Source organism: Crinia signifera, chromosome 2, assembly GCF_055691185.1.
Source record: "Crinia signifera chromosome 2, ASM5569118v1, whole genome shotgun sequence".
NCBI classification, from domain to species: Eukaryota; Metazoa; Chordata; class Amphibia; order Anura; family Myobatrachidae; genus Crinia; species Crinia signifera.
In genome coordinates, this window is record NC_139218.1 from 350,799,123 (window position 1) to 350,822,598 (window position 23,476).

General features: G+C 44.1%; 1 protein-coding gene across 1 annotated transcript; it reads left to right on the forward strand.

The window, feature by feature from the left end:
• Positions 1 to 3,493: 3,493 nt before the first annotated feature.
• Positions 3,494 to 22,760, forward strand: LOC146057921 (stomatin-like). Its single transcript, XM_083169758.1, has 8 exons — positions 3,494 to 3,643; positions 12,031 to 12,095; positions 13,056 to 13,159; positions 16,022 to 16,094; positions 16,593 to 16,675; positions 17,940 to 18,143; positions 20,737 to 20,871; positions 21,924 to 22,760. Exons 2-8 carry the CDS (start codon positions 12,038 to 12,040, stop codon positions 22,110 to 22,112), a joined length of 846 nt encoding a protein of 281 aa, XP_083025884.1. The 5' UTR covers positions 3,494 to 3,643; positions 12,031 to 12,037; the 3' UTR covers positions 22,113 to 22,760.
• The last annotated feature ends 716 nt before the right edge of the window (positions 22,761 to 23,476 follow it).

A 23,476-nucleotide genomic window follows, 5' to 3' on the forward strand; every position in this document is an offset into this window, starting at 1 on the left:
TCCTTATCAACATCTGTGGGTACAGGTTGCACCCCCAATAAAATCTTTTAAGTAAGAAAGAACGTTTTCTTTCTTTTTTTATGCTGGGGGACCATTGGAGGATACTCGCTATTAAATATCAAGAAATACCTGTGGAATCCTAAAAAGATACCCCTATGCGATTGCAGAAGTGATCGTACATGTGAGTACGGTACGCACTTGTTCTACGTACTCGACTACCTATTATGGTGTGTTTTTTGAAGCTTAAAAGATACCTTGATGTGCTTGTACACCCGTTACTCCATGTGAGTGAGGGTACGATATCCCTTTGAGCCACAACATCATTTTTTGCCATTTTGGCCATTTCTAATAGGACCTTGAACCATACACCTATGCCCCTAATGTATGTTCATATTTCTTCATTTTTTTCATGAGCCACTATTGATGCAAACAAGAAACCAGCGCCTATTCTACATTGGTTCTTTCTTTCTGCAACTCCGTCGTCAAGAGGTTTTTGGGTGAACCCCTTCTTCCAGTGTGCGGCTGCAGGATTCTGGCTTTGCGCCTTGGGACGATTTCACTTTTTCTTGTATAAACTCCCCCATCATTCGATGGTCGCAGACCATCGAATGCAGGACCGAGTGCTCCACCAGCTCCCGCAACCTCAGACCACACGGACATTTCTCCGTGCAAAAGCAGGGATCTGGGCAGGCAGCTGACATCCGGCGATGTCATATGTCCGCCCCCTACACGTGCGTCACGGCCACATTACCATGCGTACGCCCAGCGTTTGCATGGGAACGCCCATGAAACGCGGGGCGTATGCATATGGTAATGAGCCCAAATAGCCCTTCACGCCCCTCTCCACCCCCTGTTCGTAGTGTTCACATTTCATGCAGGATTTGGCCGTACACCCCGCTCGCACATGCGCAGAGACGCCTCTGCACATGCGCAGACACAAAACATCGGCGGCACGAACGCACGCGGATATTACCGCACCAACCAGAATAAGGGCCCTTGTTATGTAACACAGAGAATTCATATAGATTAGATTCATATGTTGTATAAATCCCTTGACAGCTATGACGCTGCAGCCTGTCCTCAGGAATACTTTGTAATACTCAACTACTGTCTGGTATCAGAAGAGTTAAAGCAATTAGTTTTTCTTACTATTATTATTATTATAATTATTATTATTATTATTACTGTTATCATTATTAATATTATTGTTAATAATAATATTATAATAATAATTATTATTATTATAATTAATTATTATTCACACTAGTATGGTGCAATGTTTAACATTATTAAAATAATTTTCTCAAATGTATTAATTTCTCCTTTTTACAGTATAATCATTGACAAGGTCAATAAGCAATAAAACATCATAACAACACTAAGGAACTGCATACAACATGCATCATGTCATTAGATTTTGGCAGGGAATATGTTCTCATATTAAAGTGGTCGGTGGATCATATGGCAAATGATTACCTATTAGAACTGGCTTTTTTTTATTGAATCGATCATTTTGTTATAAGGCTGCTAGGTTGCTAAATCTATGTGTACTTTATCCCTGGCACAATGTCAAGAGTAAATACACTGTCAAAGACCCCTCTTATTGTATATGCACCACCTGCAGGTGGTATACAACCACTGGCGTGCTTATAATGGGTGCACCCGTTTTTTGAATATTTACCCTTCAGGAGTCCCACCCCAAACCTTCCAGGACATGATGACACTTGGCGAACCATCTGTACTACACCTGTAAAAAAAAATGATATGAAAAAAGACAGGAATATTTTAATATTTTATTAAATAAACACAATGTACCACGTACTTCATTTATCCATTTATTACTTACAAACTGAAGGGGTCATGTCCTTTTCCCAACCCTGTAGCATCCTGAATTCTGGTAGAATAAGAGAACACTGTTACTTCTCCTCTGGGAGAAGTAACAACACAAATGAAAGGTTGTGTAGGGACAATCTCCATAGGAATAAATGGAGATGTACAGTGTCATTTTGTTGCCAAAAGCTTTGACTAAACGTATTCGTCGACTACATTTAATTTCTGGACTAAAATTAGACTATCTAGACTAGTATGGCCGCAGGGCATGCTGGGAGGCAGGGCATAAAGTAGTCATGCAGAGGTGGGGGAACTGATTTCTCTATGCCACCTAATTACCCCCTCCCCCCTTTAAGCAGAGACAGGACCAGTGGTAGGGTTTTTGGCATCCCCTTGCAAACTAGAATGCTTTTCTGTGAGAATTACTGTGTTAGGGTCAATATGGAGGTTACCATTACAGGTGGCAGAAGTCAGTTCCACCTAGGGTTGCCACCTCTCCAGGATTTCCTGGATTCTCCCTGAATTGGTGTGCACACTCACTTGGGAGGCTGTGGAGGCTTTCAAAGTCACCAGGATTCCGGGAGAATCCCAGAATCCGGGAGACTGCAAAAACGTCCTGGAGGGTGACTTTGAAAGCCTCCACAGCCTCCCAACTGAGTGTGCACACTGTCAGGGGCATAGGGAGGGTGGTTCCAGTGGAGCGTGAGCTCTGGGTGCCAGAAAGGCCACAGGGCATGCACAGTGTGTCTCCAGCACTTGCGAGTTGCTGCCAACCCCACAGCTCCCTCTACCTCCAGAAATATTTAAACTGGGCCATGGGAGAGTAGAGGACAGAGAAGCACTGTGCAGCTAACAGCTTAGGATAATGCAGCAGCGCTTCCTCCCAAAATGAGCCTCAGAGCAGAGATAAGCCTGCTGCTACTATGTATCAGTCCCAGGGGACCTCTGCCGTCTGTGCTGTCAGCTGAGGAAATGGTGAGGCCAGTGTGGAGGGGGGATTTGTGTGTGTGGACGGTCAGTGTTTGGGGCAGATATGCATGTTAGAGAAGTGAGGGGGTGGGGGAGGTTGCTGTGAAGTTGTTGTCACTGGTGTCAGGGTGAGGGGAGGATGTATGAGGTATCTCTGTGTAGGAGTTGTCAGTAGGGGAAATGTGTTATTAAATGTAACAATAGGGATTTCAATACATGTCTGCATTAGAGGCCATGCCCACTTTTCTGAAGAGGTCATGCCCGTTTTACAAAGCCACACCCACTTTTCCAGGAGCGTACGCGCACATGAAGGTGTGTGTGGGGGAATCTCCAGGAATCGAAGATGCCTGAGGTGGCAACCCTAGTTCCACCCTGTTCCTCCTCACTTTAACCCCTGCTGGGAGGGATCTGTGATGGATCCCATAACAGTGCTGCAGAGTGAAGCCATAGGCTTCTATAGGGTAACACCAGCTTTTGCTGGTGATATTATCCACAGCGGAACCCAGACATACAGGGTTAATGCATCAGGAAATGCAGTAATCTTATTTAATGATATAATTTTGTTATGTTCTGGCAGGAGTCCTGTAACCATTACTCCCATGAGATTAGTTCTATGCTGGGAAAAGGACTAATGCCTCCTTACCCTGCATTTTACACACATCTTCATTCTTCCGAAAGATATTTTCTCTGTTTTATAAATAGCCTGGGAAAGTGCTGTGAGGCTAAACTGTATTTCTAGAGCCTCACCATTATGTGCTTCATTGACTTGAGATATATAAATCAGTCTGATGGTATAAAGGTCCCTTTCTCTGGGCAGGGAAGGCTCATCTGAAAGAATGTAATGGTAATTATAATATCTATTGCCTAATTGCTGTCTATTCCTATTTTTGTAGTATAGAGTCTAACCCCTGTCTTACTGCATCTATTATTGCCCCTTATTTTCCCTGTCTCTCCCCCTCAGTACTCTCTCATCATTATCCCTATATACTACTAATGCAGTAGGCTTCCTGGCAGTGCTGTAATATCCTGGAACTCGGTTTGAATATTCTTATACCTTCCGTTCTCTCTTACAGGTAAGTATCTTTTCTTTTCCAGGTTCGATTGAAGATGACACGGGAATTTCCAATGAGTTATAAGATTTCAACAATTTATTGCAGAGATAACAAATATATATATATATATATTCACAAACAAATATCACATTAATAAATCACAGAACCGCAGACACCAATGGTTTATTGAACAGAAACGGTAGCTGGTGACTGCAATACGATTATGTCGTCCCACACCAAGGATCCTAAAACTGAAACGTTAGACAACCCTACCTTCTGTTTCTAAAACCAATAAAGTAACTGTTACCTTTCACAAAACAAGTACATATTGCATACAATGGTCAATTACTGTAATACCTGTAAACGATTATTGCGCAATAATGTATTATATAACAAGTGTACACTAGTCTCTGTCTAAAAAAAATAAGCGCTTTTAATTTATACTAGTTTCCTCTCCTGGAGTAGTATAGTTCCTCCCTGGGAATAGATCCGCACTGTGTATTTGTAATCCGATAGGATGGGCTAGTTGAAAGATAAATATCCTTTAAGTGGTCTCGCAGCTGATGTCTGCGTAGTGCTAACACAATAATGAGTTAATTCTCGCTGACACCTGAAATAGTACTGTATCCAGTCACAGTCTCCAAATTAACTTCAACTTTCAAATTACTAAAGGAAGTGTTTTCCTAGCTCAGTGGAGATGTTGGGCAGTTTTACTCCAATTTATTTATTTTCTTTGTTGCACAAAGGACAAAGGCCCTTATTCAGATCTGTGCGGCCGGAGCCGCACACGGTGCTCCGGCCGCACAAACCAATCCCCGCCCACGATACGGATCGCCACGGCCGTCCGTACACGGACGGCTGGCGATCCGCAAGAAAATGGTGGGGCGTACGCCTCCACCATGGTGGGAGCTGCCCCCTGCATTCGATGGTCGGCGACCATCGAAGGCAGGGCCGCACGCCCCACCAGGTCCCGCAAGCTGAGACCACACGGACAATCGTCCGTGTGATAGCTTGTATGGGGGCTGAGAGCTGACATCCGGCGACGTCAGCTTCCCGCCCCCATCACTGGCGTCATACCCTCATTAGCATGCATACGCCCCGCGTTTGCATGGGAACGCCCATGAAACGCGGGGCGTATGCATAGGGAAATGAGGGTATGAAGCCCCTCACGCCCCTATACGCCCCCTTTGCGGCGGACGAACTACGTCTGCGGCGAATTGGGCTGCACATGCGCAGATTGACCTCTGCGCATGTGCAGACTGAAAACATCGGCGGTACGGCCGCACGCGGGCCGTACCGCACGATTCAGAATAAGGGCCAATGTGATCTTTGCGGGAAGGAGTTAACTTGGCCGACAGAGGGGCAATAAATTAATATGTCTCTGCTTTCCCCTTTCTCTGTAAAATAAATAACTGACTAAATAAAGTGAAGTAAAGCTCAGTTGTTCTTTCTCTCTCACTCTCTCTCTTTTCTCTTTCTTTCACTTTTCTGTCAGGAAGCTACAAGTAATCAGCTGCACTGCGTGTAATGCTGAAGGATGATAACTTTAGCAGCTGTGAATTGTGCTGTCACTTAGGTTTTACTGAGGGGAGGCTGGATCACAGTGCACACAGAGTATAATACCATCACTTCCTCAATATAAATGCGGTGGATTGGAGTTCGGACAGTCACTGACAATTGCACTTGAACTGTGGCTGACAGCTGTGCACATAATGTAATCCTCTCCTTAATGTCACTAGTGCAACTGACAGCAGGACGCTTATCTACAATGAAGCTGTAGTCCCTCTGCGAGCGGCTATACTATTCTCTTCTATATAGGTTAAAGCTGCACTGATGCACACTGTATCTATATTTCTGGCAGTGTATGTCTCTAGCAAGCTGCTGACACTTGCTGGGGGATCCACCAGGCTATTGAGTATAAGCTGTTATTTAGACTCAGTTAAGCTTCTATGGACATGATATTGCGGGCTGCACTGGGAAGGTAGCTAAACTGACTGAGGGCGTTATGCTGGCTGCCTCTGTCTCTGACTCACAGGGTTCAATAAGTTACAGTACTTTTTGTTGAATAAACTGGGCTATGTGTTGGCCTGGCTGACTAGAGCTGCACCGGAGGTATTTGCTCCACTGTCTGTATTACAGTGGGGAACAGGCTGTCACCATATTTGACCTGTATGTAGTGGGGCTGTTCGGGACTCACCACTCCCCCTTGACTTCAATGGGCTGCACCTTTCTGCATGACACAGCCTTCTCCGGCTGTCGATCCACCTCAGCTCCCGCCCAGGACCGTCCCTCAGGTCCTGCGTCACTGTTCAGCCTCTGCCTGCACACGTCTGAGCTGGTAAGCTACAGTCAGTGATCCAGAATGGCTCTGTCACCTCCGACTTCTCTCAGGACTTCCCCAGCATCGCTATCCGCCCTGCCTGCTGCACAGCTCTGCAGTCTTAACCCTTTCTTCTCCTGAGGTAACAGACTTTTTTCTGTCACCAGCTGTGTTCTATTTATATACCCGCAGCACGCGATCCCTCAGCCTCCCGCTCTCAGCGCGTGCTGTAAAACTTTATTGCACAGAGATTTATTGCTATCTTTGATCCCCTCCGAACAGGGCATTTTAACTTGTCCTCGTGTTAATGTTTCTCTAGGTGCTCAGTTCCATCCCCTCCGGGGGGACTTAAGTGCATAAATTAAATAATAAACACACTGCTTTCTTTGAGAGTCTCTATTGCCTTCTGTGAAGGCATCTTTATACAGTATATATATATGGGTCCATCAAACATGTAACGTCCCCTATGGGGATGGCATAGATTTACAACCATTCATAATAACTTATAATAAGATTAACTGGTATGGCATCATATGCCCACAGTGTGTTAACATTATACCAAACACAATATCATTAATGCAGGATATTACATTCTTCCCGGCTGGAATATTGCATGTCCTCATGCAACAATTTGGGCTGACTATTAACTCCGATGGACTTAATGTGTAGTCTTTTCCACCTCCCAATAGAGTATAAGTATCCAAATGAAGTGTTCTTTGTTTGTTTATTTTTTCTTTAGGACCTCGACCGCTCCGGGACCACCCAGCCTCAGGGGGTCACACCTTTTGGTGGACCAGCGCAATGCCACGCACCGGTCACCGGCATTCTGCGGGAAGTCTACGTACGGTAGCGTATGGGTACTATGCCCCTGGTGTTTCGGACTGGTCGCTCTCTCGGCAGAATCTGACTTTCCTCTTCCTCTTGATCCACTTCCACTTCACTTGATCCAAGTTGGTTTCCAATTCTGAAGTGTGGACCACACAGGAGCATACATATTTCTACAGGATCGGGCGTGAATTCACATTCTGAGAGACGGTTGTCTGTGATCTCTAGTGTCTCTTCGACCCACCATGGATCTGATGTGGCCGTACACAGTTTCAACTGTTCTCGGGGAACGTGAATGATTGGGCTATTCTGATCCCGTTGGATTTGGTAGGCGTGGAAGTGGTCGGTTGGAATTCCCTTAACAGTGTAAGGTTGTGTTTCCCACCTAGGGTCTAGTTTACTTTTCCGGCGATTCTGTTTCCGCCATACTTTATTGCCGATTTGTAGTGTTTTCTCAATACGGCCAATGTCATAATTCCTCTGCTGCCGGTTGTGTACTGCCTTCATTCGGTCATCTACTATCTCTCTGACGATTTTCATTTGTTGTTGATGTTTTCCAGTCCAATGACTGACCCCTTTGTCAGTTTCTTCAAGGTTGGGATAAAGTTCTGAGTCTTTTGGTAGGCTCCCCTCTCGCCCAAACATGAGGTAGAAAGGCGTGTAACCAGTGGAGCAGTGGTTGACGTTATTGTAGAGGTACGTAAGATGAGGTAATAGGCTTGGCCACTGAGTCCGTTGTTCTCTTGAAAGCTTCGTAAGCATCCCGACGATGGTTTGATTAGCCTTCTCACACAGTCTGTTCGTCTGTGGATGATAGGCCGTTGTCCGAATTTTCTTACATCCGTACATTGCACACAATTCCTGAAATAGCTGAGCTTCAAAGGCGGGCCCACGGTCTGTAAGGACTTGTTCTGGGGTTCCATATGGCTGAATGAAATGCTTAAGGAGCATCCTTGCCGTGGTTCTTGCTGTTAGATCTTTTACCGGGACCGCAACCAGGAGTTTGGTAAAGTGGTCAGTGATAGTCAGTGCATACTCAATCCCACTGGCGCTAGCCTCTAATTTCACGTGATCTAGAGCCACCAACTCCAAAGGTCGTTGGGTTGTGATGGGACACAACGGATCTCGCTGTTTCGGATCTGGCTGTCTCTTCAAAGAGCATGCCACGCAGTCTTGGCACCATTTCGCGATGTCCTCTTTCATGCCTACCCAGAAGAACCTATCTCTCAAGATGGCTTCTGTCTTGCTGACTCCGAAATGTCCTGAGTGATCATGGTAGGCTTGAAGGACGGTCCGATTCTGGTGTCTGGGTATGACAATTTGAGTCACTTTAACATGTGTGCTAGGGTCACACCGCAACCGGACAAGTAATCCTTCCTTCACCTGCAACCGATCTTGCTGTCGGAGAAGTTTGATCAACTCGGAGGGTGCTTGTAACCGCTGCTGTTTGGACAGCTTTTGTCCTGAATGGATGATCCGGAGCAATTCCTTTATAATGGGATCCTCCTGCTGTACTCTCTGCCAATCTACCGTAGGCCCTTTGTCTGGCGTCTCTTCCCTTGTCACGGTAAGAGGATTCGAATGTCCCACTTTCCTGCGACTTCTTTGGGGTTTTGGGACAAAAGCCGGTATCTCGATCCTCTCATTTTCGTCTTCCTGCTCTGGGAGTGTCACGTTCGGCAGGCGTGATAACGCGTCAGCATTGGTATTAGACTTCCCACTGCGGTATTTGATGGTGTATCGGAAGTTCGCCAACCTTGACATCCAGCGTTGTTCCAAAGCGCCTAGATGTGCATTGTCCAGATGAGCCAAGGGATTATTATCAGTTATGATGAAGGAGGCAGCCGTAAGGTAACTCCTGAATTTTTCGGTGACGGCCCAAATGACTGCCAATAGTTCAAGCTTGAACGCACTATAGTTCTCTGGGTTTCGTTCAGTTTTTCGCAGGCCCCGGCTGGCATATGCGATGACCCTCTCTTGGCTGTTTTGCACCTGTGCTAAGACCGCCCCTAAACCGGTGTTGCTGGCATCAGTGTATACGCAGAAAGGTTGTTCATAGTCGGGATATGCGAGCAGAGGGGCATTCACTAGGGAAGTTTTCAGCTGTTCGAAGGCCACCTGTTGTTGTTCGGTCCACTCGACTGAGGTATTCCCCCTTCTCTCTGATCCAGATCGGCCTCTAAGTAAGGCATGCAGAGGGGCAGCTATCTTGGCAAAATGATGGACAAACCTCCGGTAATAGCTCGCGAAGCCTAAAAAACTTCTGACATCTTTAACTGTTTTTGGAACTGGCCACTCGGTTACAGCCTGGATCTTTTCCGGATCGGGGTGGATTCCTTTGGCACTCACTATGTGTCCTAGGTATTGTACCTCCGGTTTCAGCAGATGGCACTTGGCTGGGTTTAGCTTGAGACCAGTCGTAATCAGTTGGGTGAACACCTCTCTCAAATGTTCTAGATGATCTTCATATGTTCTCGAAAAGATAATTACATCATCCAGGTATAGGAGAATTATTTCGAAATTTTGATGGCCCAAACAGTGTTCCATTAGTCTTTGGAAGGTTGCAGGGGCATTACATAGGCCGAAGGGCATCCGTTCGAACTCAAACAACCCCATAGGCGTAGTAAAGGCCGTCTTTTCCCGATGTTCTGGGGCGACTGGGATTTGCCAATACCCGCTTGTTAGGTCCAACGTTGAGAAGTACTGAGCGGTCTTTAATGCTGTCAATGATTCCTCTATCCTGGGCAGCGGATAGGCATCCTTGTGGGTCACATTGTTTAGTTTCCTATAGTCCACGCAAAATCTCAAGGTGCCATTTTTCTTACGAACCAATACAATGGGGGCCGCCCAGGGACTGTGACTCTCTCTTATTACGCCAGCCTGCTTCATTTCTGTTAGCATTTCTCGCACTGGCTGGTATAATGCAGGTGCCAAAGGACGATGTCGCTCCTTGATGGGGGAATGATCTCCGGTTGGAATGTAATGAACTACATTTTTAGCTGTCCCGAAATCCGAGGGATATTGACTAAATGCTTGTGAGTGCTCCTTCACCACTCGCAACACCCCTTCTTTCTGTTCCGGTGTGGTCCAGGAATCTCCCACCTGTAGGTTATCCCACCACCGATTCTCTTCTGTTTCTTTGGCGGAGGATACCTTCTCGGCTTGTTGGGGAGCCACGAAGGCTTTTCCTTCAAAGACGTCTTCGAAACTCACGTCCGTCAACCGGGCCACCGGCCCTCAGCCCCTATTATCCCACCTAGAACTATAGCTATGAAATGGGCTCCTGTGAACACTCCCTCACCCTAGTGCAGGTTGGATGTGGCCAGAAGGTCATACAGGTTGTCACCCAATGCTGTGACATATCCCTGGAAGAGCTGAACAACCTTGCCAGGAAAGTGGATACATGCATGGTTGGTATGTCTTGTGGCTTAGATAGCTGCTGATGAGCATTCATGCTAGTGCCTAACCATATCCATAGCCAATTATGGTTCCGACACGATAATGATACAATTGTTTTTTGTTTGTTTTTTATTATTCTATTGGTATTTTTTATTTTTCAGTGTTGTGCTGCTTAATGTACTTTACCTGATGGAAAAATGATGGCAGCACAAGTCACGCGACACACACAAACACACACACACACACACACAACGGCTTGCTTGATATTTCCTAGAAGCCTGTGCTCTCATTGTCCTGCCTAGGTGTGGCTTACAGTATTTGCACATTGTCACATTGCAAGTAATCTGTAGATCTCCTTATATAGCCACAGTATCAGTGAGGCATTGTAATGCCTAACATACCTATCATGTATTAGCGAGCTGAAAGAAATCCAGAATATTTCAGAGATAGCTGGACAATTTTTTTTAACAATGACGTAACTTGCTATGGGGGAAGCAATGCCGCCTGATGTATCAATATCCAGCAGCATCGCCTCCAGTCCCGGGGCTACAACCGTTCTGAGCTGGCAGCAGGGCTTAAATTGCTTCTGGAGAGGTGGTGGAACTCTTTTCCCCTAACACAGCCCCCAACACGTACTTTTAAACATACTGTACAAACAGAATATTTTGGGCATACTTGCCTACCCTCCCAGAAGCTGTGGAAGGCTCCTGATTTTTGGAGTAGTCCCCCGCAACCCCGATAGAGAAGGCTGCTCTCCCGAATCCTGCTCGCTTCCTAGTGAAGCAAGTAGGACCTGCAGGATGAGGCGGGGCTAAATGTCTAGATTACACCATTTAGCTCTGCCCCCTCAATGCGGACTCGCAAATCGTAGACATTTACCTAAGTTAAGGCAGGGCCTAATAATGGGCCCCGCCTCCCGAAGTTTCCTGCAGTGTCTCCTTTCCAGGCTTCTCTCTGAGAGGATACTTACAGTACAAGTAGGTATGTATGATTTTGGAACCCTTTTGTGAGAAAAAAAAGGGGGGGCCATGTTTTTCACTGAAATTAGGAACCTGAAAGTGGTTATCTATTATTGTTTCATTAATTTTTAATAGAAACCACACTTTGCATTTAATTAAATAGAAAATTGTAATAAAACAAATTAAAATGACATACGCACAAATGGTATCCGGTTGATAGCTCTAGTCTACACTGTCTAGGCAGACAGCCAATTGGTGACACCACATGAATGACATACATTAGGTTGACAGGTACAAAATGTCAACAGGTACAAAAGCTTGACAGATTAAAGGTCGACAGTGCAACGGCCAACACATGCTTTTAGATAAACACTATAACCTCTTGATAAAACATGTAAAGGCAAATCTGTGCATTGTAGTGTTTGAAATTGTATAGCAAGAGTTTATAGCAATAACAGAGAACATAAAATACTGAGCGGCAGATTTATTAAGCTCGGTGAAGTGATAAAGTGCCTGGTACTTTATCACCGGCCAATCAGCTCCTAACTGTGAAGCTACAGGCTTGGTTTGAAAAATGACAGGTAAGAACTGATTGGCCGGTGATAAAAAAGAGACACTTTATCACTTCACCGAGCTTAATAAATCTGCTCCTGGATAACAATATTATCTCCTACAGGGAAAACATGGAGCCAGCATTTCAAACTCATTCACACAAGAGGGAAGCAAACATGGAGTTAGTCGGTGAGTATTCTGAGCTGCTGACATAATAAGGAGAATATTTTCATTGTAGTTTGAGCAGGTATCATAAAAAAAAATGTTTTTTTCATTTTGCCGTCCGATTTTAGGAAAGAAAACTCTGGGTGATCAGGATTTATCAGGGTAACACTGGATTTCAAATGTAATCCGTATTGAACAGAAGGGGGCATATTGAACTGGCCAATTAATTTGGCCACAAATAATTGCCCGGGTATCATAACCAATTATGAATTACATTGTCTTATGCAAATTGTCTGCAGTCTGCTGATATTCGCTGTTGTGTGAACATCGGCTATTGCGTACAAACTTGGCTTAGGGCCGGCCCAATGTTTCACTGTCTTTGAAGAAATGTTTTCAAAACTATGAGTAACATACGGTATACTGCCATCTAGTGTTATACTGCCATCTAGTGGTCCAAGTATATTCATGCTTGGTCACAGTTGACTTAGTACCTCATTCAATTTGATTTACCCATCTGTGATAAGCCATGGATATCTTTAACACCTGCACTGTTAAGCTGGGTACACACCCATAGATGAATGTGCACATCATTTGATCTGCAGATGGATCAGGCAGTGAGCCTTATTCAGACCTGATCACTTTTTATTTTATTTTACTAACCTGCTGTCCCACTTGTGGACAGCAGTGCCTCACAGGTGGGTAGGTGGGTGACGGGGGCAGCAGGGAGTTCTCCTGTCACTTTCTGCACTGCTTAGCAGAGCAGCAGTAAATAGACATGTGGATCCAAGACCTGCTCTCCCTCTGTCTCAGCCCCAGCACTTTATTTCTCATTCCCCAAAATGTCTTCTTACCTGTCACTAACTGTCAGTGCTAGATCCCGCTCTCCTGCTGACCTTTGTCTGCCGTGTCACCTGACCACACTCCTGCTGTGAACAGGGTGCTGCATGATGAATAATACAATATCTTACTTTATGATGCTTTCAGATACTGGAAAAGGAGGTATTGGCGTCTGTGGCTGGGTCCTGCTGATCATATCTGCTCTGTTTGCTGCCATCACCTTCCCACTTTCCATCTGGTTCTGTGTAAAGGTAATTTCACAGCAGAACTACTATAAGCAAGAAACATTTACCAAAGGTATGAGATTCAGGCGGTATAATGAGTTGATTTTCTAAAAGCGGCTGCTAGGGGAAGGGGATAGCCAAGCCCTTCAAGATATAGAGTGCAACAAAAGAAAGCATAAACATAAATAGCAGCACTTTTGAAATAATTGGTGGGACTGTCTGAAATACTTTTTAAAAATGATATATTAAAATAAATTTTTAACATAGAAAATGTAAATGTAGTATACATAAAATGTATCAACACAGAATATTTAGAGTAGTATGGCTTTATGAGAAGTATTAGGAATGCATCCATTTGAATGTGGCCAGTCCCTCAATGCACAAACACATTGAATGGTCCTTTTTGCACAAAGTTCCACCTGTAGAATTATGTAGTAGATGTATCTCATCACTGGAGGAATAATGGGGTTTTTGGAATCCGCTTGACCAATGTCCTCAGAATAAAGGCATAATTGGCAGAAGACCACTGGAGTAGAGTGGTAGAGTGGATGTTATAACCACTTTTTGTCCTCTATATAATATGGTAGAAAGGCAGGTTCTGGAGTCGAATAAGGTGGAATGTGTCATGGACCAATGTCATGAGCCAGCAGTGGCTCATTCCTGTTTCATCATTGTGTCTGTTTGCATACCATGTTTTCTGGTGTATGGTTTTTGCACTGTGGAGCTGCAGCCTGACTCCTGTGTCATCCAGGTGCAGTGCAGCTGTTGTTTCATTAAACCTTTAGCTATGGGCCTTGTGTGTCAGGCTGTTTACCTGTAGTAAGTCTCCTCATTAAGGGAGTTTGTCAGACTTGGCTATTCTGGTTGGGAGTGTTTTCTTTATCTCCCATGATGCCTTTCTCCAAGGTGCCGGTGATTCTTAGTGCAGCCTGTCCTAGTCTGTTTGCCTGTCATCTGCCGTGTATTCAGCTTCCCAAATCCATCCTGTGTCCGGTGCCCTTGGAGTTCTCTGCTTGTTCCCAGATCCTGCAAGGACAGAGATAAGTGCTCATTCTACCTCCTGCAGTTTTTCTGCTGTCCATTGCTATCATATATCTGTGTGGAGTTATGAGGTCTCTCTTACTTATGTTTGTGTCATCCAGCTCCACGTGGGTTGTTTGGTATATCATTAACACCTTCATTTATTGTTGCATTTATGAGGTCAGCCAGGGCATAGAATGTATAACACCTTCCTGTATTTCTGCACTTACTGGGAAGTTTAGCTAGGAAGTGGTATTTCTATGTATCACTTCTTCATGCATTGTTGCATTCGCGGTAGTTCAGTGGAAGATTGTACACCTACTGTATTTTCCACCTCACTACCTTTTGGTAATTGATCTAAGCAGGGGTCTCTTGAGGTTTAATTGTATGTTGGTCTGCTGGAAAATCCCTTCCCGTGGAGGACAGCCATGCCACATTTTGCTTTGTTTCCCATTTCTGCGGGTTTTAGTTAGTTTCCCTCTTGTCCGCTCTGGAGGTGTTGGGCACCTTGTTTCCTTATAAAGTTCTGATGGCACCGGGGTTGGGGTTAACCTAATTTACCCCTTCAAACGTGGCTATTATAGGTGAAGTCTTAGCTCTGCAGGGGTCTATAACCTCTGGAGGGGTTAACAGAGTTAGGGTTGGGATCGTGGCCTGTCCTTCCCGGTAACCTCTTGTCTGGAAACCCCTCAGAATCCAAACAACCAAGAATGCAGGCTGGCAGGTATCTCTCCTAGGCACCGATGCGTTTCACTGTCTCACAACTTTTTCAAGGTGATAAGGTTGTCAAAGCCAGGGGGGTATTTTTACCCCTCGTTAATTAGAGATCTATTGCACATGATGAACAGACAATACCACAATTCATAAGGTTATAACAAATATAAAAAATTATATTTAAAAGAAACAGAAGACAGACCTGAACTCAGTAATGAAGTATACTGCGTGTGAGGTGCGCTATTATCAGCAGATGGCTGTGGGGTTGTCAGTCCCCTAATTTATCAAAGAAAGAAAGTACAATGAGCCAGCGCTGGCTGAGTAATTGATTCAGACGGTAATAAAATAAAAAATGTATTAACTCTAATTATACAAATGTTTAAATTAATAAAATAACTTAGAGTAATGCATAAATCAATACATAAAAATAAAGGATGGGGGACGTGTCACATAGGTGACATCAAATTGCAGATTGCAGGATTTAAAAGTCAAATGTCAAAAGATTTTGCCCAAAGCAAGTATTGTATTGCATATTACCAATTGGGATTCCACTCCACTGATGTATGCTGGTTGATGGGGTAGTTGGAAATCCCCTCCAGTTGCAAATGAAAGAACAGCTATGATGAAATTCGTATGCTCTATTTCATTGAGAGCAATACCACTCGTTTTATGGTGAGTCTCTTTAGGGAACTGGCATGGTATCACAAACAGTGTAGAAACTTGATCCAGGTTCAGGTGGTGCACTATGATATTCAGGAATATCGATGAGTCATCAGTGGGTGTGGGGCTCTCAAATAAAGGTACTCAACGCGTTTCCCTGGATAAGTGTACCGGCTTCCTCAGGTGAAATTTGTTTGTTTTTTGAGGGACTGGCCACATACATAAGTGGTTGCAGTCCTAATACATCTAATAAAGCCATACTAATCTAAATATTCTGTGCTTCAAGTATTGATACATTTTATGTATATTACATTTACATTTTTTATATTAATAAATTGATTTAATATATAATTTTTAAAAAGTATTTCAGACAATCCCACCAATTATTTCAAAAGCGCTGCTATTTGTGTTTACACTTTCTATTATAGAACTACTATATGGCCGGGTCTCCTTGACATATAAACTAATCCTATTTGTTGTTTGCAAACATTCTAGATAATAAAAGAATATGAACGCGCAGTTGTGTTTCGGTTGGGCCGTATCATCTCAGGAAAAGCTAAAGGGCCGGGTAAGTTCTGTTTTCATATTAACTGAAAAAGAAAGAAAAAAGTGGGTGGGGGTTTATATTGCAAATAATTTGGGTTTACTGTAGGTGTATTTTTTTATATTAAGGGGAAGGTGCCCACAAATACTATGCCCCCATAGACTCCATGCTGTTGTTTCTTTACCGTTTGTCTGATTCCTTCAGAACAACCCTTCTCTACGGGCAGAACCCATGTTGGTGAATTAAGATTAAAACTAATATATTGCTTTTATTTTTAGTTACCTGGGTATAAATAATTAAACATGGCATTTTTCAATTTCAATGACAACTTATTGTATATGAACATAGGCATAGAATAATAATTTCATTATATTGTCATATCTTGTGACAACAATGTGAAGAAATTGCTGATATTACTTTGTGATGGGTGGCAGAATCAGCCCATATACATCTGTCTTTATAAACAACATCCAGAATCTACAAACCAGTATGTCGTACACTGATGATCTTCTTTATATACAGGGTTGATGTTCATACTCCCTTGCACAGATACCTTTATTAAGGTGGATCTCAGAACGATATCCTTTGCAATTCCTCCACAAGAGGTAGGTACACGGTTGTAGAGTGTGGTTCAGGGCCAGGTAGTTCAGGGGGTGTGGCCTAATCAGTGGGTATGACCGCACCCTCTACAAAAATATACTGTATATCAATTAGGGCGGGCAGTAGGTGGTGCGCATATGCATCTTACCTTTCTCTGGGAAGTAGGTCCCTCAATGGCACCATCTTCCCAGTGATGTGCAATGGAGAGCATATAATCTGGCACAGTACCACAGTCTTAGTTTTCAATGTGCGGCGGAGGAAGGACCCACTTGCCATCATATGATATGTATACTTGGGTTGGGGCGACGTTGGACAAGCACTCGCCTGGTAGTTAGTAGACATGTCCCCCTCATGGCCTCAGTGCGTAGGTATGGGGCTGGTAACTGTCATTTGTCTCTTCTGGTAGAACCTATACCAGATGTCTGCATTATTTTCTCTTCCACCTACAAAGCCCTATTTTATTACTGTGTTCTGCTATGGCAGTGTTTTCAACCTATGGTTGTTGTGTCGGACTTAACATTCTTGGGAGCAGTAAAATAAAGAGAATTTATTTATTTATTTAATTATTTATTTAATGACACAATCTATGGGGGTCTATTTACTAAGCCTTGGATAAATAAAAAGTGGACTGAGTTAAAGAACCAACCAGCTTCTAACTGTCAACTTTTTCATATACAGTCTATGACATGGCAGTTGGGAGCTGGTTGGCAGGTACTTTATTTCCATTCAAGTCTTAGTAAATAGACCCCATATTCCCAACCACTAACACACACTAGGGCCAATTTATTAAGCCTAGTGAAGTGATAAAGTTATCAGTGAAAATGCACCAGCCAATGAGGTTCTGTGGTTACAGGCTGGGTTTGAAAAATGACAGGCGCTGACTGTCTCCTGCATTATCACCTTTCACTTTATCACTTCACCAGGCATAATAAACCAGAAAGAGTCAGAGATCAGTTAACCTATCAGCTTTCATTTGGCGGAACCTGTACCACCTTCATGATATGTATCAAGATTTTTTTTTTTTTATTGTGGAACATATATAAAATGAATGCAATTGTTGCAAAAGTTTTTTAATGTAATTATTCATTTTTACCTAGCCATGAATTACATTTTCTACCAATTTTCCCATTTATATGGAACTTGCTAAATGAATGACACGTAATTTATTTAGAAAAATCCATACTTTATTCTTGCTTCTTTGAACAGAATTTCAATAGTTTCTATATCATTATTGGAAAGAACTCAGTTTCTTGTATTATTGTATCGTAGATCCTTACGAAAGATTCTGTAACCACCACAGTAGACGGAGTTGTGTATTACAAGATTGACAGTGCAATTAAAGCTGTGGCAAATGTATTAAATGTTCATTTAGCCACTGCCCAGCTATCCCAGACAACGCTGAGGAACATTTTAGGAACACAAACTCTTTCAAGCATCTTGTCAAACCGTGAGGAGATTGCCCACAATATCCAGGTAAGTACTGAAATGGGCCAATAAAGCTTCAGCGGGGACAACAAATCCCACAGTCCACCTTTTTGCTTTTTTGATTTCTTGTAATCAACTATAAACAAAGATCTGTCACCGAAGAGTGGACAATCAAATTATTGGGGGGGCCAGATGTATCAAGCGTCAAAATGTGATAAAGTGGAGAGTGATAAACAACCAGCCATACAGCTCATAACTGCCATGTTACAGTCTGGGTTTGAAAATGACAGTTAGGAGCTGATAGGCCGGTTGTTTATCACTCTCCACTTTAAAACTTTTTGAAGCTTGATACATCTGGCCCTGTATTCCAGATTTTGAAGATCATGTTTAATTTTGGACAAGGTTAACTCTGGTCTGTGCCCCCTGTATTAATTGGCTTCCCTGGTTACACAAGGCTGGCGCAGGCACAGTGAAGCCCCTTTCTTCGCTTGCAGTTCCGCACTTAGAGGCTGTAAAGGTCCTCACTGCATATCAGTCTGCCCCTTCACTAAGGACTGCTACAGAAGAACAGATGGATCCACTTCATTAAGGTGACACCAAAATAGCTGAGCTACTCTGATAATTTGGTGTCACCTCATTGGCCGGTGTCAGGGCTGCCACTAAGAATTTTGGGGCCCGGGACTGATTTCCAGTCCGGGCCTCTCTGCCCATCCCCCACACTTACCGCCCGACTCCTGCTGCAGGTCCAGGTCCCGAAGCACAGGCTTCTTCAATGCAGGACACCGGCGGCCAATTAAATAGCAGCACTGGATGGTGAGCCAATCAGAGCTTGTGTACCGGCAGCCGCTCTGATTGACTTACGGTACACAAGCTCTGATTGGCTCAAAGGCTGCTGCAGCATTTTAATTGGCTGCATTGAAGAAGTAGGCAGCACAGCGGAGGTAGTGGGGGGGAGGGTTGCGGTTGCCCTGGCTGGTGTCATCAAGCACTGGTAATGAGGCCATACTCTGTCTTGCAAGAAGTTGCCACACTGAGAGCCTGATTCTGTAAGGCTCACTAAGCAGGATTCGTTCGCTGCTTAGCGAGCCCTGAAAAGCCTCCCAACGCCGAATAACATGCAAGATGATGTACGTGGACACATCCCCTCTCAGACTGAAAGTGGAGAGAAATCATTCGATGGTCAATCGAATGATTTCTCTCCCCTTCGGAAATAAGTCAGTGTAGACTGACTTTTATTTCCTTCAGTATTTGCCGAAGGGGGGGAAGAGATACCCATAAAATGCTGGGCATTCCCCAGGGGAATGCAAGATTTTTTCATTTTATTTTTTTAATGTAATTTTTCCTATGGTCATTGTACCCCACTATATCGCATGGCATCGCATGTCCCGCAAAATCGCATGCGATGTTATAGGGTGTGCGATGCCATGACATTAGGTATACAATAATATGATCGTATGTCCCAAAAATAGGTTTAACGCATCCCTCCACTATCCACCCCACCCCGAAGCGTGGCGGTACACGTCCTACGACCTTTTCATACCCCCACTATCCACGTCAGAGTGGAGTTGATTTTATATACAGTAGTGTGGTGAGCGCACCGAGCCTGAAGCGTGGCGAGCGTAGCATGCCCCGCGAGGGGACGCGCATTACTTTACATGTATTCCACGGGGCTCGCTGCGCTTGCCACGCTTTGGGCTTGGTGCGCTCGCCACACTACATAAAATCAACTCCACGCCAACGTGGATAGTGGGGTAATGAAAAAGTCGGAGGATGCTTTCTGCCGCCGTTCGCTACGCTTCGGGGTGGCGTGGATAGTGGGGGGGTGCGTTAAACCTATTTTTGGGACATACAATCGTATTATTGTATACCTAATGTCATGGCATGGCACCCCAGAAAATCGCATGCGATTTTGCAGGAGGTGTGATGCCCTGCGATGAGATGGGCCTGAGGACATAAAAGCAGTGAATAAATTAACTAAAGGAAACGCATCGTATGGCATGCCACGCGATTTTTGTACGCAGAATAGCCCTCTACGCAATTAACGTAGTGGGCGCCGTGCTAGGAAACAAGTACCCTTTTGTGTCACACTTTCCCACCTAGTTACAGGCTGCACCCTCCACATCCTCCTTATGAATATAAATGAAGACTATGGGCCTGATTCAGAGACTCACAAAAACTACACAAAATGCTGTTCCAGTAGTTGAGCGATTATTTGCTACTACGTATGAGCAAAATATTCTCAAGACCCCTGAGGTGCAGCGTGCATAATGCAGAGTATGTGTGAAGAGGCACTATTGTGTATGGCAGAGGGTATGCGGTCGTTAGGTCGACATGCAATGGGTCAACCACTGAAGGTCGATATGCATCAAATTCGACACACCTGAAGGTTGACATGGGGTTAGGCCAGTAGGGTCATTGGGTCGACACATGCATTAGGTCAACATGGGCTATGTCAGGTCAAAAAGCAGCGTTGGCAATATTAAAAATAAATATTCCTACTGATTATCTCTCTGCAGAGAATAGAGGATTTACACCTATAAGTATTTATTGCTTTGTTCAATTATTGTGTTTGTTATCATGATATTCAACTTCAACACAGGTTGAGTGGAGTAATACAAAGTGCCGTCTTTATGTGTTCTAGTCCATACTGGATAACGCTACGCACCAATGGGGAGTGAAGGTGGAACGCGTGGAGATGAGAGACGTGCGGCTTCCTGTACAGATGCAGAGAGCTATGGCTGCTGAGGCAGAAGCTGTACGAGAGGCCAGAGCTAAGGTACATAACCATGGTCTTTCTACTACACCAGGGGTCCTCCAACTATTTTGCTCTGGACCCCATCAGACAAAAAAAATAATTACAGCACCCCAAATAAGTTACTGCAGAAGGTCATCACATCACATGTGTAGTCAGCACACAGCACATACATGGCGGCATTGTGGAGCCACAAAATGATGGGAGCAGTCTAAAATAACCGACAATTTAACAGATTTTTAAGACTCCTTGAATCATTGATTGAGATTAGAAAAGTCATCAGCCTGATGGTCAGCAACATGGAGTCGTGACCCCATGCTGAGAAGGTCATGACCCACTTTGGGGTCAGGACCCGCAGTTTGAGAACTGCTGCACTACATGTTGTAAATGATATGTCTGTACAGCCCATAGTATGGTTTTATGGCCTAAACAAATAAAACATCCCATAACTTGGTGCAAGGTTTCTTGGCAAAGCTGCAGTAAACAATAGCACCCTTGCTCTTCCAACACCTTCCGCTGCACAGTGACAGCACTTGACCAATCAGTGTTGCCTATGTGGTGACAACCCATGAGACAGTGGTGGTTATGGCTGATAAGTAACACAGCCATTGCCAGCACCATGTAGTTGTAGATGAAGGAGACATCCTTCATTCTTGTGGTAGGTGACCTCAGTGCCCCCCAGTGGCCGGAGGCCATAGGCAGTTGCTTATTGGTAGTGCCAGACATAGGGTCATATGTATCAAGCTTCAAAAAGTGATAAAATGGAGAATGATAAACAACCAGCCAATCAGCTCCTACCTGCCATGTTACAGGTTGGGTTTTAAAAATGACAGATAGGAACTGATTGGCTCGTTATTTATCACTCTCAACCCTATTAATTTTTGAAGCTTGATACATCTGGCCCATTAGCATCTAAACATTTCCAACTGCTCAGTGCACAGAGTAATGGCGTGATGCCACCAAGCTTCAGATTCTGAAGACATTTTTGGTTGTATTTTTCGGAACGTTTTTCTGACAATCTCCAGTAATTTATATGGTATGAAGTAATAATAATGCTTGTGTGATTATCATTACAGATCGTATCGGCAGAAGGCGAAATGAATGCTTCCCGAGCTCTGAAAGAAGCGTCAATGGTTATATGCGAATCGCCCGCGGCTCTACAGCTGCGCTATCTGCAGACACTGAGTACAATTGCAGCAGAGAACAATTCTACAATTATATTCCCCATCCCCATCGACTTCCTGCAAGGCTTCGCTAAAAAATGATCAGTTCTGGGTTTCAGGAACTTTTGAGAGTTGGATATTATTACATACGTTGTATATAGAAGAAATATTTGATAAATAACTTCCTGCAATTTCTAATGTCATAAAATACAGAATTATGATTTAAAACAGGTAATTTTGTTCAGGAAACTCCTTTATATTATCATCATTTGTTTAGGGTTCCGCAGAGCCTGACAATACATAGATGAGCGAAAAAAAAGAGAATAACAAATTACAGTACAATGCAATTTAGGACAAGTACATGGTAAATCAAGACAGTACCATCAGGGGACAGGACACTGATGCAGTTACTAGGGTAACAAAGATGTGTATATACTAAGAAAAGCCCATGAAGAGAGAGGGCCTTGCTCGTTAGAGCTTACATTGCTTGTATGCAGGGCTGTCTTAACAATATAGTGGGCCCCTGGGAAAAATAATTTGAGCCCCCCTCCCCTCACAACCCCCCTCCACCCACCTATGAGCAGCAGCGGGGGGCTGGGATCTTGATGTAGCGATCCGGGCGGCGGGGTCCGTCCAGGCAGCGGCGACTCAGACCTTGATGTAGTGCTATTTGGCGCCGGGCAGGAAGCGCTGCAGATTTTGTAAAGACTGGCTGGACACTTATTGTCTGGGTGTCCGGCCAATCAACACCCGGCCAGTCTTTTCAAAAACAGCATCGCTTCCCGCTCAGCAAATAGCGCTACATCAAGGTCTGAGTCGCCTCTGTCTGGACGGACACCGCTGACAGCCGCTGCCCAGATCCCTGGGCAACTGCCTATTAAGCCTAATGTGAAAGCCGGCCCAGCCTGTATGTCTGCTAAGGCATCTGTGCATATTCTGAAAGCACCATTGAATTATTAGTAGGAACGGTGTGGATCATTGTCTCGACCAAAATTAGATCGGCAATCAACAGGCCGACCCCATATATTTCACATTCAAGAGGTCATCATGTAAAAGGTAAATCATGAAAAGGTTCACAGGTACAAAAGGTCGGCACGGTCAAAAGGTTGAAATGGAAACGGTCATTACCGAAAAGGTCGACACAAGGGTTTTTTCGGTGTCACTTACCATTTTAAATCACATGTGACCCCAATTAGTGTGCCATATCTCCTCGCATGTTTCGCTTCTCTTGCCATGCTTCGGGCAAAGTTACTATTCCCAGTCGTAGTCCACATGGATGGTAGATGATGAAAAAGGTGAAAAAATAAAACCATTAAAAAACCTTGTGTCGACCATATATATGTTGTCATGTTGACCATTTTTATCTGTTGACCTTTTGTACCTGTCAATCATAAGCACTGTCTACCTTTTACATGTCCACCTTTTGTATCTGTCAACTTATTCATATCAACCATATGTTGTTGAGC